The 13,685-nt window shown below is 63.1% G+C and overlaps 1 protein-coding gene across 3 annotated transcripts in view; it reads right to left on the minus strand.

The window, feature by feature from the left end:
• Positions 1-13,685, minus strand: part of TNS1 (tensin 1) — a gene marked incomplete at both ends in the record, with an annotated part of 62,063 nt that overhangs the window by 26,487 nt on the left and 21,891 nt on the right. For all 3 annotated transcript variants that reach the window (XM_082001704.1, XM_082001703.1, XM_082001702.1), the window contains 13 exons: positions 5,050-5,211; positions 5,742-5,807; positions 6,118-6,247; positions 6,387-6,462; positions 7,692-7,752; positions 8,389-8,501; positions 8,613-8,696; positions 8,816-8,880; positions 9,165-9,287; positions 9,814-9,864; positions 10,231-10,402; positions 10,734-10,783; positions 13,563-13,604. In XM_082001704.1, coding sequence (XP_081857830.1) covers positions 5,050-5,211; positions 5,742-5,807; positions 6,118-6,247; positions 6,387-6,462; positions 7,692-7,752; positions 8,389-8,501; positions 8,613-8,696; positions 8,816-8,880; positions 9,165-9,287; positions 9,814-9,864; positions 10,231-10,402; positions 10,734-10,783; positions 13,563-13,604 — 1,195 coding nt within the window. The remainder of the gene's footprint in view (positions 1-5,049; positions 5,212-5,741; positions 5,808-6,117; positions 6,248-6,386; positions 6,463-7,691; positions 7,753-8,388; positions 8,502-8,612; positions 8,697-8,815; positions 8,881-9,164; positions 9,288-9,813; positions 9,865-10,230; positions 10,403-10,733; positions 10,784-13,562; positions 13,605-13,685) is intronic.

Here is a 13,685-nt window from a genome sequence, read left to right on the forward strand (position 1 = left end):
GGTGCGGGGAGGGTGGGAGCCATGGAGGGAGGACAGCAGGACAAACAGCTCTGAGCTATGAATATTAACTACTTCCTCCACAGGCAGGGCTGCGCCGTGTTAACTGTTTCCTAGGCACGACGGACAGACAGCTGGACAGCCCGCCCCCTCAAACACCGGGTGCTGAGCATCACCCCGCGGGATGACACCCCCCCACCCTCAGTTTGAGACCCCCAGCTCTGCCTGGCTCCTGCGCGCGCACGCACGCGTCACACCTGTCCCCAAAAAGCAGCGACACGTTCGGGGTGGGGATGTCCTTTCAGGCCACGTGGGATGCTGTAACCCAGCCAGGACTGCAAACCCCAATGTCCTGCTGGAGATTTGAGTTTCTCCATCTTAAACAAATATGCAGCCGAAGAGGAGTGGAAACCCGCTGTGGCCAAGCCACCAACCATGCTCTCTGCCAAAGCTGACCCGTTTTCACAAGCCCTTCTCCCTGCCCTGCCAGCACCGCACCAGTGTGGACGTGCCAGCACTGGTTTCAGGATGGCATGTGCTGCCCTGTCCCATGGCAGGAGGCACGGCAGGGATCCTGCCCATCCCAGAGGCGCCTGTGACCACGCTCGGGCAAATGCCATGCTGGGACGGTGCGACGGTGCCGACGGTCCAAGCGACGGCGAGCCCACCCCGGGTCCGGGCCCCTGCTTGAACCCGTGCTCAAGCCTTCACTCCTCAATTGATCCAACATGCTCAGCAAAACTTGAGGCTCCCCCGACTCTAATCCCCCAAATCGTGCGTTTCGCACAGCGCCGCAGATGATGGCAGGGGATGAGAGCAGCGTTTCCAGCCGGCCCCCTGACTCACAGCCCCATTTGCTCCCAAATAGTGGTACATGCCAAGCCAGCATCCTCCCAAAACCTCCGAGGTTTGCTTGCTTCTCTGCCTTTTTATTTTTTTCCCTGGTTGCGCAGCTGTGGGCAGCCCACGGGAGGGCAGGTCGAGAGGTCCCTGCTCCAGCCCGGCTGCCCGGGGACAGCCCCAGCCCCACGCACACCGCTCTGGCAGGTTTTGACTTCGAGGACAGCTTTAAGGAGGAAGAAAAGGGGCTGAGCTTCCACCAGCCCGGCCCTCTCCCCCTGCATCCCAGCCCTGCCTGGTTGCCAGTCCCAGCGGGACCAAGTCCCATCACTCCTCCACATCACAACCCCAAATACCAGGTCAGAGGACAGACCCTGCCCTGGGACCAGCCACACTCCAGCTGAAATGTCTAGCCAAGCCCGTGGATGCTCCAGCATTTCTCCCACGGGGAATAACCAGAAGCAAGGGAGAGACGCTCCCCATGGATCCCCACCCAGCCCAGCCAGGTCCCCGCGGTCCCCCGAAACACTCGCCCCGCTGAGTCCTTACCTTGCGGCAGCCTAGAGCGGAGAGCAGCGGAGAGGGGCGGGATGGGGAGGGGGAAGCGGATTCCTTCGGCTTTAGTCAGCTGGTGAAGGCGCGAGGAGAGCCAGAGCCAGCGGCCCCCCTCCCCGCCAGCCCGGCCGGGGGACGGACCCAGCGGCGGGGGGAGCGCAGCAGCCCCGGCGATGGCTTTAACAGCTCTGGCCTGGCCCATTTGGCTCTCCACCCCTGCGCAGCCTGGCTCGCCCTCCTGGGCAGCCTCAGGCCCAGATAAGCGGGGCAGGATTTGACCCGCCTAGGGAAGATGTACCCCACGAGATGCCCACCCTCCTGGGGGACCAACATCCATGACAGTGACCCCATCTAGGGGCTTGCTGGCTTGCTGCTCCACAGAAAGGTGCAGGACCGGCTTCCAGCTCAATGTGGGGGGATTTGGGACCCCCTCCCAGCCTTTGCCACGCGGGGGGGTCAGGCTCTGCCATGACCTCCCATCCCCGGAGGGGCGGGATGCTCGTCCTGCTCCCCACCCCGGCCAGCCCTGCCCTGCTGCACGGGGCCGAGCTGCCGGGGAGCCCCGCGCCAGAAGCATGACTCAGGTGGGGATTTAGCAAGTCTCCTGCAGATGTTGGACTTGGCCAGGCCCCGGCCACCCCCCTTCCAGCCCCGGTAAAAAGCAGGGAGGGGGGAGGTGGCAGGAGAGGGGGTGGCGACAGTATGGAGGTGGGAGACAGGCAGGAGAGGTGGATGCTGGGTGCAGCAGGATGAGCCGGTGGGACCAAGGGACAGCCGGTTCGGGGAGGTGCTGGGTCAGGGACACAAGCCCAGCCCTTTTTCATTGTCTCGCACCGCCCCGGTGTCCCTCCACCATGGTCACACATGCAGACCCTGGGGACAAACCCTCCACCAGTTCCATGCCAGCCCCAGCACCCTGTTCTCCATCAGCATAGGTTTTCTCCGCAAAACCAAACTTGGCCATAGATGTTCCCCATCCAGCTTCGCCCACCTGCCTCTGCAGTACCCCAGAATTTTCTCTGTGGCGATTCTCCAACCAGCTGCAAACCCAGAAGTGCCACATCCAGCCACAGGTCTCCTCCTGCCTCCCTGGAGCCAGCCTGGCCTCCCGAGGAGAGCCACCACGGTGCTGGCAAAGCATCTTCATCCACCCAGGATAGGGGACATCTGAACTCCCAAAACAGCCAAAGGAAGAAGTTCCCCATCATCACCCTTCAGCCTCCAAACACTCTCTCAGCCAACTGATGGCTCTGGGGACCACAGCGGGAACCTGCCGCACACCCGGTGCCAACAACAAAGCCCCTTCAAGGATGGCAGGTGAAGACATGAGCCGCTTGGGGACACCGCATGGGGATGGATATCGGACAGTGGGTTGGGTCCGCAGGGTTATCCCAGCGCACCTTGCTCTTGCCAAGGACCACAGGGCAGCCCAAGCCTGGCAGGCAGCTGGGATCCTGCTGGGGTAAGGCGGGAGAGGGAGCTCAGCAGCAGGGCCAGCCTGTTCCACGGGGGAGGTTCGCAGAGCGGCCCCCGCTTGTCGCACCCAGCTGGGCTCCTTCCCAGACAGAGGGCAAGATGTGGGGGCTCAGATCCCCTCTCATGCCCCCTGCCCTGGGCAAGCTCGGTCAGCCGGTGACCCTGCTGCGACTCAGTTTCCCCTTCCCGGCACCCCCGCAGATAAGCACAGGAGACGGGAGGGTAACACCCCGACAGGCACCATGCCCAGCAGATAACCTGGTGGACCCCCAGCCATCCACCTGCCCCTCCAGCTTCGGGGTCCCACGGCGTCACCCCCACCCTGTCGGGCACCCCCCCAGCTCAGAGGGGTGCCCCACGCTGAGCCAAAGCCACTGGAGAAAGGACATCCAACCCCCACCGAGAGCGACTGTGGCCGGCAGAGACGCGGCGCGGGGGGGGACCCACCGGTTGGCGGGCGATCCCGATCCCGTCGGCCCGATCTGCGGCACCAGTCTGCGGGGAGCCTTCGCTGAGTGGCGGGGACGGGCAGTGGCAGGGACGAGGAGCAGCGGCTGATCCACCCCGGTACGGGTCCCCGTGCCAGCCTCACCCCCCTCCGCCCCCGGCCGCTGCTCGCTCACGCCTGGTGGTGCCAAAAATGTGGCGTGCAATTCCCTGACCAAATAAGGTGAGAACAACCATAAACAGGGACCCCCCTCGCACAGCCGGGCACTGGGGTCCCCATCCCAGCCTGGGACAGGCTGGAGAAGAGGGAAAGGGCCGACAGAGAGGGAGGAAGATGGGAGACCCCCGAGCCCACGCTGGCTCTCCCTGCCGCTGCTCAAGGTGCCCCACGGGGCGGCCGGGGGGAGACCCCCTATAGATGGGCTGTCTCGCAGCTGCCTGCACCGGCACGGGTTGGAGGGCAATCTCCTGCCTCCAGCTTCGACCTCTGGCACTCCCGGCTTATCCCCAAACCGATTGCAAAGGTGCCCTTGTTCCCCATCGCCACCCCTCCTGCAGGGACAACAGCCCAGCCGACGCATGGAGGGACCTCCACAGCCCTGGCACCCACCGAGACCCCCGGGAGGGGACAGAGAGGAGCCCTGGGGTGCCTCTGCAGCCCTGCGAGGAGCTGGGAGTGCTCTGGCTCTGCCCCGGGGGCTAGAGGGGAACACACGTGCACCAAGGCACTCGGGTCTCTGCAGGCAGGAGGGGGCTGCCAGCCAGTCCTGCCAGCTCGGGGCAGCGCCATGGTCTGAGCTCATGGTGGGGACAGGCGTCCCCTCCCCTCAGGGCCGGACCCACAGCCCCCAGCTCCCCCCACATAGCTGAGCCCGCGTGTCACGAGTTGCCTGTTTACTGCCCCGTGCCAAGGCAGGTGCCCGTGCCAGCTTCGCGCAGCCGCCCTGGGTCCGGTCCCACGTCCTCACCATGGGCAGGGACCCCACTCGCCCCCCCCGGGCACCCAGAGTCCCCACCCTCCCCAGCAAGCCCAGCTGCCCACAGCTCCCACTCGGAGCAGCCAGTGACCTTCAGGGACGTTGGGGACCGCAGCTGTCCCCACTCTGGGGACGCCTGTCCAGACCAGGCCAGGAAAGCTCAGGCATCTGCTCGGCCACAGGTGGCTTTGCCGCCGGGACAGGGGCCCACCACCCTTCGACATACAGGTTACAGGTGCTGCCCGTTCCTGCCAAGTGGGTGAGGATGGCCAACTCGCTGCATCCAGATGGCTGCTCAAGGGGCTTTTCCCAGCTCCGAGCCATGGTGTGGACCCTCCAGGGCCAGGGACGTGTCCTGGTGTCCTCATCCCCCAGGGGAAACTGAGGCACAGCTACATCCCACCACACTTGTGCCACAAGCAAGGAGCTTGGAGGCCTAATGGTCCCCCCATTAGGTCCTGCTCCCGAAAGACATGGGGTTTGGGTTTCCTGAAGCTCTGGGGTGTGAACCACGGCTGGACCCTGCTCCAGGCAAACAGGGCTTTGAGAGCAAGAGCTCCAAAAAAAGAGCCTGAGCTCCCTGGCACTGCCAGCAGGAGGGAAAGTCCACAGGATCTTCCTCTCCCATCCCATGGCCATGCTCCTCTGGCAGCGGCCACCTGCCCCCAGCTCAGTTGCCCACCGGTGTCCCTTTCCCCAGGGTGATGGGAATTCCCCTGGGGACACTCTGGCCACCGCCCACCCCACGAGCCCTAACCTTTCTCCAGGTGCTTGCCAGGCAGGGGCGGCTCAGCCCAGGTGCCCTCCGCACTGTCCTCGCGCTGGATGTTGAAGTTCTCGTAGGAATCCCACCGGATGAGCGGGTCGGACGTGTTGTAGTCCACAGAGACGCTGGGCCCGTTCTCCAGGTGCTCCATGCCTGGGAGGAGACAGGACGGTCAGTCGGGGTAATGATGGAGCCAAGCACGGGTGGGATGGAGGGAGGAGGGAGAGAGAAGGCAGAGGCGAGGGAAGGAGGGCAGGAGCGTCACGTAGGAACGGGGGCACTGAGAGGGATGGATGAGCATGGGAGGTACATCAAGACCCACAAACAAGTTGTACAAGGCTGGCTGGAGCTTTTGGCCAGGCAGACGGACTGACAGCAAGCATGCCTAGGTCTGGACTTTCTGGGTGGGGGGTCCTCTGTTCCCAAGCACCTCCTCCCTCTCTCCCGGGCCAGCAAGTACAGCAGAGAGGTGCCTCCTGGAGAGGACAGTGAGGGAGATAGGGCACCCATGGGTGCTCCTAGATCAGCATCGCTGCCTGGACCCCTCATCCCACCCTGGTGACACAGGGGACTGCAAACGGGGCAGGGGGAGGTCGCAAGGGAGGCAGCAGGGGATAGGGCCGGGGAGCAGGAAAAGAGCCAGCATCCAGCTCCGAACTCCCACAGCGGTGAGCCAGACGCACCTTGGATCTTCTCAGGGCCGTAGGAGAACACGAACTCCACCTTCCCGTACTCGGGGAAACGGTCATCTGGCGGGGAGAGAGCAGAGGAAAGGGACCATCTCCATCCATCCTTCCAACAGCACCCAGAGGGCCACCCCAGACATGCCTGAAGCGCAGGGTACCCTCCCCAGCCAGCGCAAGGAGGGGAGCTGACGGGATATTCCGGCATGGGGCAGCACATCTCCACTCCCAACCACCTCTGTGGACGGAGAGCAGGGGTGCCCTGCTTCATCAGCGGTGGATTTGGGGTGGGCGCCCAGACATCCCAGTGATGGGAGCGGCGTCAGAGGGGTGGGAGGAGGAGGGAGTTTGGGTGGGGAGGTGCCGGGGCGGTTACCTCTGAAGGCCTCGTCCAGGTCCTCCTTGCCAAAGACAACGTCGAGGTCATGTACGGCGCACGTGTGGAACTGCACGCGGAAAATCACGTCACGGGTCGGGCTGCGAAACTTCTTGTGGTAACACTTCAGCTGCGGAGGGGAGCGGGAATCGACCGTCAGGACAAGCCCCTGGGGCTGGGCAAGGGGGGACCCCAGGGGTTCCCAAGGCACGAGGACCGCGCATCCCCCAGCTGCTTCCCACGCGGGGGACTGAGCCACGGCTCCTTACCAAAATATCACCCTTGAGGAGCAAGCCAGGCTCAATGGTGATGCAGATGCCCGTCTGGCTGTCTCCTTGCACATTGCTGCAGAGGGGGATGGCGGGAGGACATGAGCTGCGGTGCAGAGCCCCCCCAGAGCTCCCACCGCCACCTCCACCAGCCCCTTCCACCCAAACCCAGGTGGAACCTGGTTTCCCAGCCAGGAAAGGTGCAAAGGACGGAGCTGACCCTCCAGGTGACAGAGGAGGGTCCCGTCCCCCACCCCAAAGGACACCCATTCCCAGAGGGAGGCAGACAGGAGGGGGAAATTGGCACAGCTCAATGAGGATGCTAAAAATCTTGGGTGGGAGGGTTTGACCAGGGTCTGAGTGCTGGGGCTGGGCCATCGGGCTGTCCACCCTGCTCCCGTGGGAGCATGGGACGCAGAACGAGAGCTCTCGGAGAAGGCTCTGCTCCTCCCTGCCTCAGTTTCCCTGCCAGAAGCCCTCCTCTCCGCGGGACGCCGGGGGCTGCCTCCGGGACATGGCGTCAGCAGCGGGGGACGAGGGAAGAAAGGAGTTGGATTTCACAGGCAAGATAAACCTGGAGTTTATTACCGGTGTCCCATAAACAGTCTATTAAAAGCTGAAAGGCGAGGCTGGGGTGGCAGTAAATCTCGGCTAACGGGGACGCCTGGCTGCGGGGAAGGGAGATCCCGGATCAGGGGGGTGAGCTGGGAATACCCCCGAGGCGAGGGGCTCTGCTGCCTCCCGTGGGGGCCAGGGGTCCCAGGCTGGGATGTGGCCCCGGCAGAGCATCGGGGCGGCTGGAGAAACCGCCTCCTGCTTTGCTTTGCTTTTGCCAGTGCCTGCTCTGGGAGCAGCGTTGGAAAATGGTGTCGGGATAAATTGTGGGGAGGTTAAAATGGGCGGAAGTTCTTTATGGGGAGAGAAAGAGGGCTTTTAGCAGGATTCCGGGCGGGAGGAGCAGCTCTTTGGGCAGGGAGAGGAGGGCGAGGTGTCCCCACCCCTGTCTCGGCTCCCTCCGGGGACACCCAGCCCCAGGCTCTGCACAGCCCCAGGCTCCCTCTGCTGATACGCGGAGTCACTACAGCCCTCCCAGCAGAAGGGCCCAGTATGGCCCAGTATAACCAGTTACCACCTCCAAGGAAAAGGAAGCCCCTTTTTTTGTTTCCCTGGACCACAAATATAATAAGCACAGGGCACCGGGACCGCTGGGCACTTGGCCGTGACCCTCTCCATCTCCCCACATTTGCCAACCCCACCGCACTGAGAGGAGGGAAGCCCCCAGCCCCACAGTGAGCAGATAGTTACTAGATCCCCGAGGTGTAGACGGGCTGCATGGCCTGGTAGATTTTCAGGAAGGGACGACAACCTGGAAGACATCAAGGCAGGGAGAGAACGTGCGCTGCTGTTAGCCGGCAGGGCGGAGGGGCCGGGGCAGGGATTAGTCATGGGGGAGAAATCCAAACAGGGAGGGAGCCAAGGCAAACAGCCGCTCCCCGCCCCGGCCAGCCGGCACCGGCTATGGGCAACATCTGGGATGGGCAGAAGAGGATGCTCCAGATGGGGTGGGAAAGGAGGAAAACCCCTATAGCCCAGTTTGGGTCCTGTAGCACCTGGGGCAAACGCTGGGCTGGGGATGAAGGTGGGATGATGGTCTCTGAGCAAGGGACCGCTCCTGGGTACCGACACCAGGCCGGTACTGCATCCCAAACCCCAACCCCAAATCTGATGCCCTGCTCCAAAAAGCCATCAGAAAAGCCTTGTCACCCCGCAGCTCAGGTTAGTGCCCAGCACGGAGGCAGGGGAGGGGACCCCGAGGGCATCTCTGCAGGAGAAGGTAGCATCCTGCTAATGGGAGTAAACAGTCCCCAAGAGGGAAAGGGAAATTCAGATTTCCAAGGAAATTGCAGAAAATATCCTCCGTGGAGGGCACGCCCGGCCAGGCAGTGTGGGGCGGTGGCGTGTGCGTGGGGGCCAGACTGGGGGGAAGCATGGGGGCACCTACCGCCTTTCGACTCGAAGTTGGGGATGCCATGCATGATGACATGGTGGAGGAAGAGGGGCTTGTTGTTCATCTTGATGCTGCCAGACAGGAGCCCACTGAAGTAATGGATGTACCTAGATGGGGGACAGGCAGGTCAGGGGCAGGACCCACAGCGGAGCACCCCTCTTGGCCCCCCTGCACCCAACCAGCCCGGCCACAGGAGCAAAACACACAGCGGGACTCACCTCTTCTGGGATGGCTGTCCCACCGGCACCACCTTGTCCTCGTAGAAGCGCTTCATGGCAAACCTGTCCAGAGCCTGGTCGGCGCTGTGGGGACGAAAGTGTAGATGAGGTTGAAGGAAAGCGTCGGCACCAACACCCTGGCACCGCCGGGATGGAGGGCGGCAGTGGGCCCCAGGGCCACCCCAGGACCACGTCCCCCTCACCTGGCCGAGATGTTGCTGTAGTGCATGTAGGCAGCCACCACCACCCCCAGCCGGCCACGGTTCCCCTGCGGGCACACAGCAGAAGGGGTGTCACGGGGGCGGTGGTGCCTGCAAGCACCCAGGCACGGCCACCCCACACATGGGCAGGCGAACACCGGTCCCTAGACGCGTGCACCGACCCACATGCACACCCCGACCCTTATAGACACACACAAGCTGACGCCTACCCAGAGCCCAAGCCACAAACCACCATGTTCCCTGGGTCCCTCGGCCGCCGAGGCTGCTCAGCCCCATCCCTGCAGCCCCCGGCCCCCGGCGCTGTGCGCCCTGGGGACAGGGTCCAGCCCACCTTGTTGTGCAGCACCACCACGTTGTGCGCCGCCGCGTTGAGCCACGTGTCTATGGCTTTACAAATGCTGCAGATCTTCTCCAGCGCCGGGGTGTGCAGGTCAGGCCACCCGAAATCCAGCACCTGGGCAGGGGGAACAGCCGGGGATCACATCCACGGTGAGCTTTGCCCCCTTGGCAGCCCCCAGCCTGCCAGTGTGCAAAGCCCAGGGCACGTACCCAGGGTGGGCACCACTGCGTTGCCCTGAAGTGCCCCTCCCAGCCTCTCCCCCAACCCTGCACCCCACTCCCTAGACTCCTGCCCTGGGGGGACCATCAGGGTCCCAGATCTCAGCCCCTCTCTGGGTCACTCAGCTCAGCTGCCCAGGACTCCCCCATGTTCACAGGGGTGGGGAGGATGCCTTAGGGAGGTCTCCAAGAGGCCTCAACAGTCAGGTTTGGGCTGGGGACAGGGAGGGGTTACGCTGAGACCCCACAAATTCATTGGGAAGTCCCAGTGCTTTCCTCTGGGCTTTCCCCCCGTCTGCTCCTCTACCAGCTGGATGGGATAGAAAATGTGGCTGTTCCTGCCCCAGGCAGCTTGCAGTGGGGAGTTCGTCCCGCAGACAGCCCTACTCCAAGCCCCCCTGCTCCCCACAGCTGTGACCCACCTTGGGGTGAAGTTTGCTGACATCCTGTCTCCGCTCAGAGAGGTTGAAAAGCTTCAGGGAAGAGGAAAGACAGAGTGAGGGGATACCCTCCTCCCTCGCTGCCACCCCTCACCTCTTCCTCACCTCAAAGCCTCCCCAAATCCCCCCATGAGAGGTTTCCTTGGGCACATTAACGCCAGAAATGCCTTGCCATGAGGCAACGCAATGGCTAAAAACTCCCACGGGGTCCAAAAGGGACTGGAAAGCTTCAAGGCAGGAAAAAAATCCGTCCGTGTTGGTGTAAAGACCCCTCTCACCGGAATCAAGCTCAGCCGGAGATGAGGATGCATCACCCCAGCCCCTGCAGCACTCCAGCCCCACGGCCTGAGCACCCCAGCCCCTTCCCCAGCCTGGCGGGGACCCAGCCGTGTCCCTCACCACATAGTTGTCCCCGTGCTTGGACTTCAGCATGTGGGCCACCTCGCGGAGGTTGCTGCAGAAGCTCTGCTCCTCAGCCGCGCTGGGGTAGGAGACGGCGATGATCCGCTCCGTGATGTACACCAGGTCCAGCTCGCAGCTGCTCTCCATGGCCGCAGTCAGGCTCATGCTCCTGGGCGAGGGAGGGACCACCATCAGGACGTGGTGTGGGGAGGGGACGCGGTGACCCTTCCCCACCCTGCGCAGCCCCTGGGGTTAAGCAAGAGGGGCTGGAGCTCATGGGGATGCAGCGGCAGGGCTGCCCGCAGCCTCTCCCGTGCTCCCAGCCCCATTGGGGTGTCTTGGGGACCCAAAGTCGGGCACGGTGGGTCATAACCCCTGTGTCTTCTCCATGGGGAGCATCTCCCAGCTGTAGCGTATCCGGAGAAGCAAAGTGTTGGCGGCGGGGAGAAGGTTCAGGCAGGGCAGAGATGGTCACCAGGAGGGGAAACTGAGGCATCTACCTGGATGTTTTGCGGCGTGACTGCCCGCTCCTGGGGGATTTTGTGGCATCCTAAAGAACCAGAGAGGAAAAGCAAGTTATGGCCATGACTCAGCCCACAGCCAGCACCGGGGTCCTGCTAGAGCCGGGTGTGATCGTGCTGCCGGCGCACCCCATCCCCGCCACGCTGCGCAACGTAGCACCCCCAAAATATCGCTGTCTCCAAATCCCACCCGCTGAGCGTCCTGCTGGCACCAAGCACCCCAAGAGCACCATTGTCCCCCCACCACAGCCACGAGCAAAACCCAGCTCTCACAACCCCAGCGCGGCTGGGACCAACCGCCACCGGCACCGGGACCCAGAGGACCTTTGAGGAGAATGCTGTGGGTGGTGGGACATGCCTTAGGCATGTCATGAGTCCCTCCGGTCTCAGCCGGGCTCCGGGCACACACCCGGCAGGACAGAGGCTTTGGCTCTGCCCAGGGCAGGGACAGGTTCGCTGCCCGAGCGGCGGCGAGGAGCCAGCCAGGCACGACGGTTTGCTTTGGCCCTGGCTCTGCGGAGCCGAACGCCGGGAGGAAATGTTTGAGCTCTCGGAGCAGGAAACTTCTATTTATGCATGTTCTCTGGCCTCAAGAATTTCATCTGCAGCCGGTTTGCTCGGTGACTTCGTGACCTCAGCCGAAAAACAAAGCAGGGTTTCCAAAAAAAACCGCTAAGGAAAAACACACTCACACCTCATTAGTTTTAGTATCTCCAGCTAACAAGCAGGAGTCATTTAAAGACTCATCTCACACAGGCAGCATGTTCAGAGTACCAAAAAGGATCCAGAAACAAGAGATGAGCCCCAGGCTGGCTCCCGGGATGCCCCTTTTGTCCCCAGAGCCACGAAACCTGTCGCGACCCTCCTCGGGGCTGCGGCATCCCGCAACCAGCACAGCCGGAGGCGACAGGCTGAGGTGGGAGAGGTTTCCCTGGCATCCTTTGCCCACCATTCCCACCCAGAATGGTCCCGGGGCTGCTCCCGTGGGCATTCGGCGTCACCCTCCATCGGCCTCACATCGCCATTGCAAGGTCAGGCTGCCCGGCGGAGCGGAGCCGGCTTGGCAGCCTGCGGGGCCTGGGGACAACAGTGTCCCCTCCCTGCTGAAACCACTCCGGGAGGTGGCAGCCCCATCTGAGCACCCAAGGGTGCATGGGCAGCAGTGACAATCCCCCCCCCGAGTTGTCTCCAGGGTGCCCCAAATCTCCTGCTCACCCCAGTAACCCCCCAGCATTGCTGGGGGCAAAGGAAGAGTTAAAACACAGCAAGAAGGCAGGTAAAACCTTCCCCGGGCACAGTCTGTGCAGGGAGCAAGCCTGAACCTGAGCATGGGCTTGTCCCTCTGTCACCCACTGGTGACCGGGAGGGGATCCCCACCACGGGCTCTGCTCTGCCCCAAACCTTCATAGCAGGAGACGTCTGGGGTCCCCCATCCCGCACCCGCCAGCGAGGGGAGTCCCATCAGCCCCTGTCACCCCACCCTAGGGCAGCAGCCTCCCAAACTGCAGCCTTGCCCAACAGACGGGCTGACATGGGGCAGCCGGGACTCAGCCCCCTCCCCTGGCTGGGGAAACTGGGGGGGGGGGGGGGGGGCAAATGAGGCAGGGACACCAGAGCCCCTCTCCCACTCCATACCTTGACAGCAGCAAGACCCTTGCTAATCCATTTCCATGGCATGGTGGCTCCGTTGCCGGCACCCTCCCGGCCCAGGGGAGCGGGTGCCCACGGCCGGGGCCCTCCAATGTCCCCTGCCCCAGCAGGAGCCCCCCAGCTCTGCCCCGCTCCCCCCGCCCCGGTCTAACCGCAGCCACGCTGCCGTCTGTGCCGCCAGCCCCTGCACGAGGAAGAGTCAGCCCGCGATCAGCTGATAGGAGCAAGCGCTCACGTTATTAAACACTCCTGCCCGCCGCCGGGCTACAAGGCCCTACAACGGTCCCCTCTGGAGCAGAGACCCTGGCCCAGCCACTACAGCCCAGTGCAGCCCAGGGCTGGGCAAGCTGGTCCCAGCCACGCTGGGTTGAAGACCCCCTTGACAGCCCCACAGAGCAACCGCCTCCCAACCCCTTGCTGGCTCAGCACGCCCCAGGGTCTGGGCAGCATCTGAAAGCCACAGGTCCCTTCTGCCAGGAAAGGGTGATCTGAGGTATGAGAAATTATGCAAAAATACCAGGAAACTTCCCCAAAAGAGAGCAAAGCTGGCAAAGGGGGCTCCTGACTGTCCCACTGGATTTTTCCAGCTGTGGATACTCTTTCTCCAGTTCAGAGAAGGATTAGAGACAAGCCCTGGACAACCAAAGGGATGGAGCAAAGCTGTCTCCCAGGTGAGGAAGGCTTTCACCTTCTTCCTCATGGGAACCACTCTGCCTCCATCCCTCAGGTCCGAGCCCCGGTGCGCAGCGAGGCTGGCGAGCTGGCTGCAGGCAGGGGGAAGCCGTCCACGTTGATTTTGGCAGGGTGTTTGTCTACACTGTCTTAGCAATTCCATGTCCACAGATTAAATAACATATCCCCGGCTCTGGGACAGGAAAGCCGGCTTTGTGGCAAAAGCCCCGGCCCCCCCTCCACTGGGCTCTGCCACTGCCTCTGCCACCAACCCTGGGCACCTCACTTTGCCTTTGGCACGGCCATCATCACCTTGCCTGGCAGGAAGGGAGGGCTGGAGGGTCCCAGGGATGTTGGGGGACCACGGGGACACCCCAGGCTGAGGTATTTTGGCTGCAGGGGGTGCTTGCGTCAATGGGACAGGCACAAGCAATCTCCTGGAAGGTCTCAAGGCAGAGAGCAGCCTCCGCGGCTGGTAGCACTTACCAAGGCATCTACCTGCTTCGTGATGCTCTCCCCCAGGGATGGCTGCAGGCAGGCAGGCAGGAGGAAGGGGAGGGTGAGAAAAAGGCAAGCAAGAGAGAAGGAGAGAGAGATTGAGAGAGACAC

The sequence above is a fragment of the Phaethon aethereus genome, assembly GCF_964289735.1.
Source record: "Phaethon aethereus genome assembly, chromosome: 6".
NCBI lineage: Eukaryota > Metazoa > Chordata > Aves > Phaethontiformes > Phaethontidae > Phaethon > Phaethon aethereus.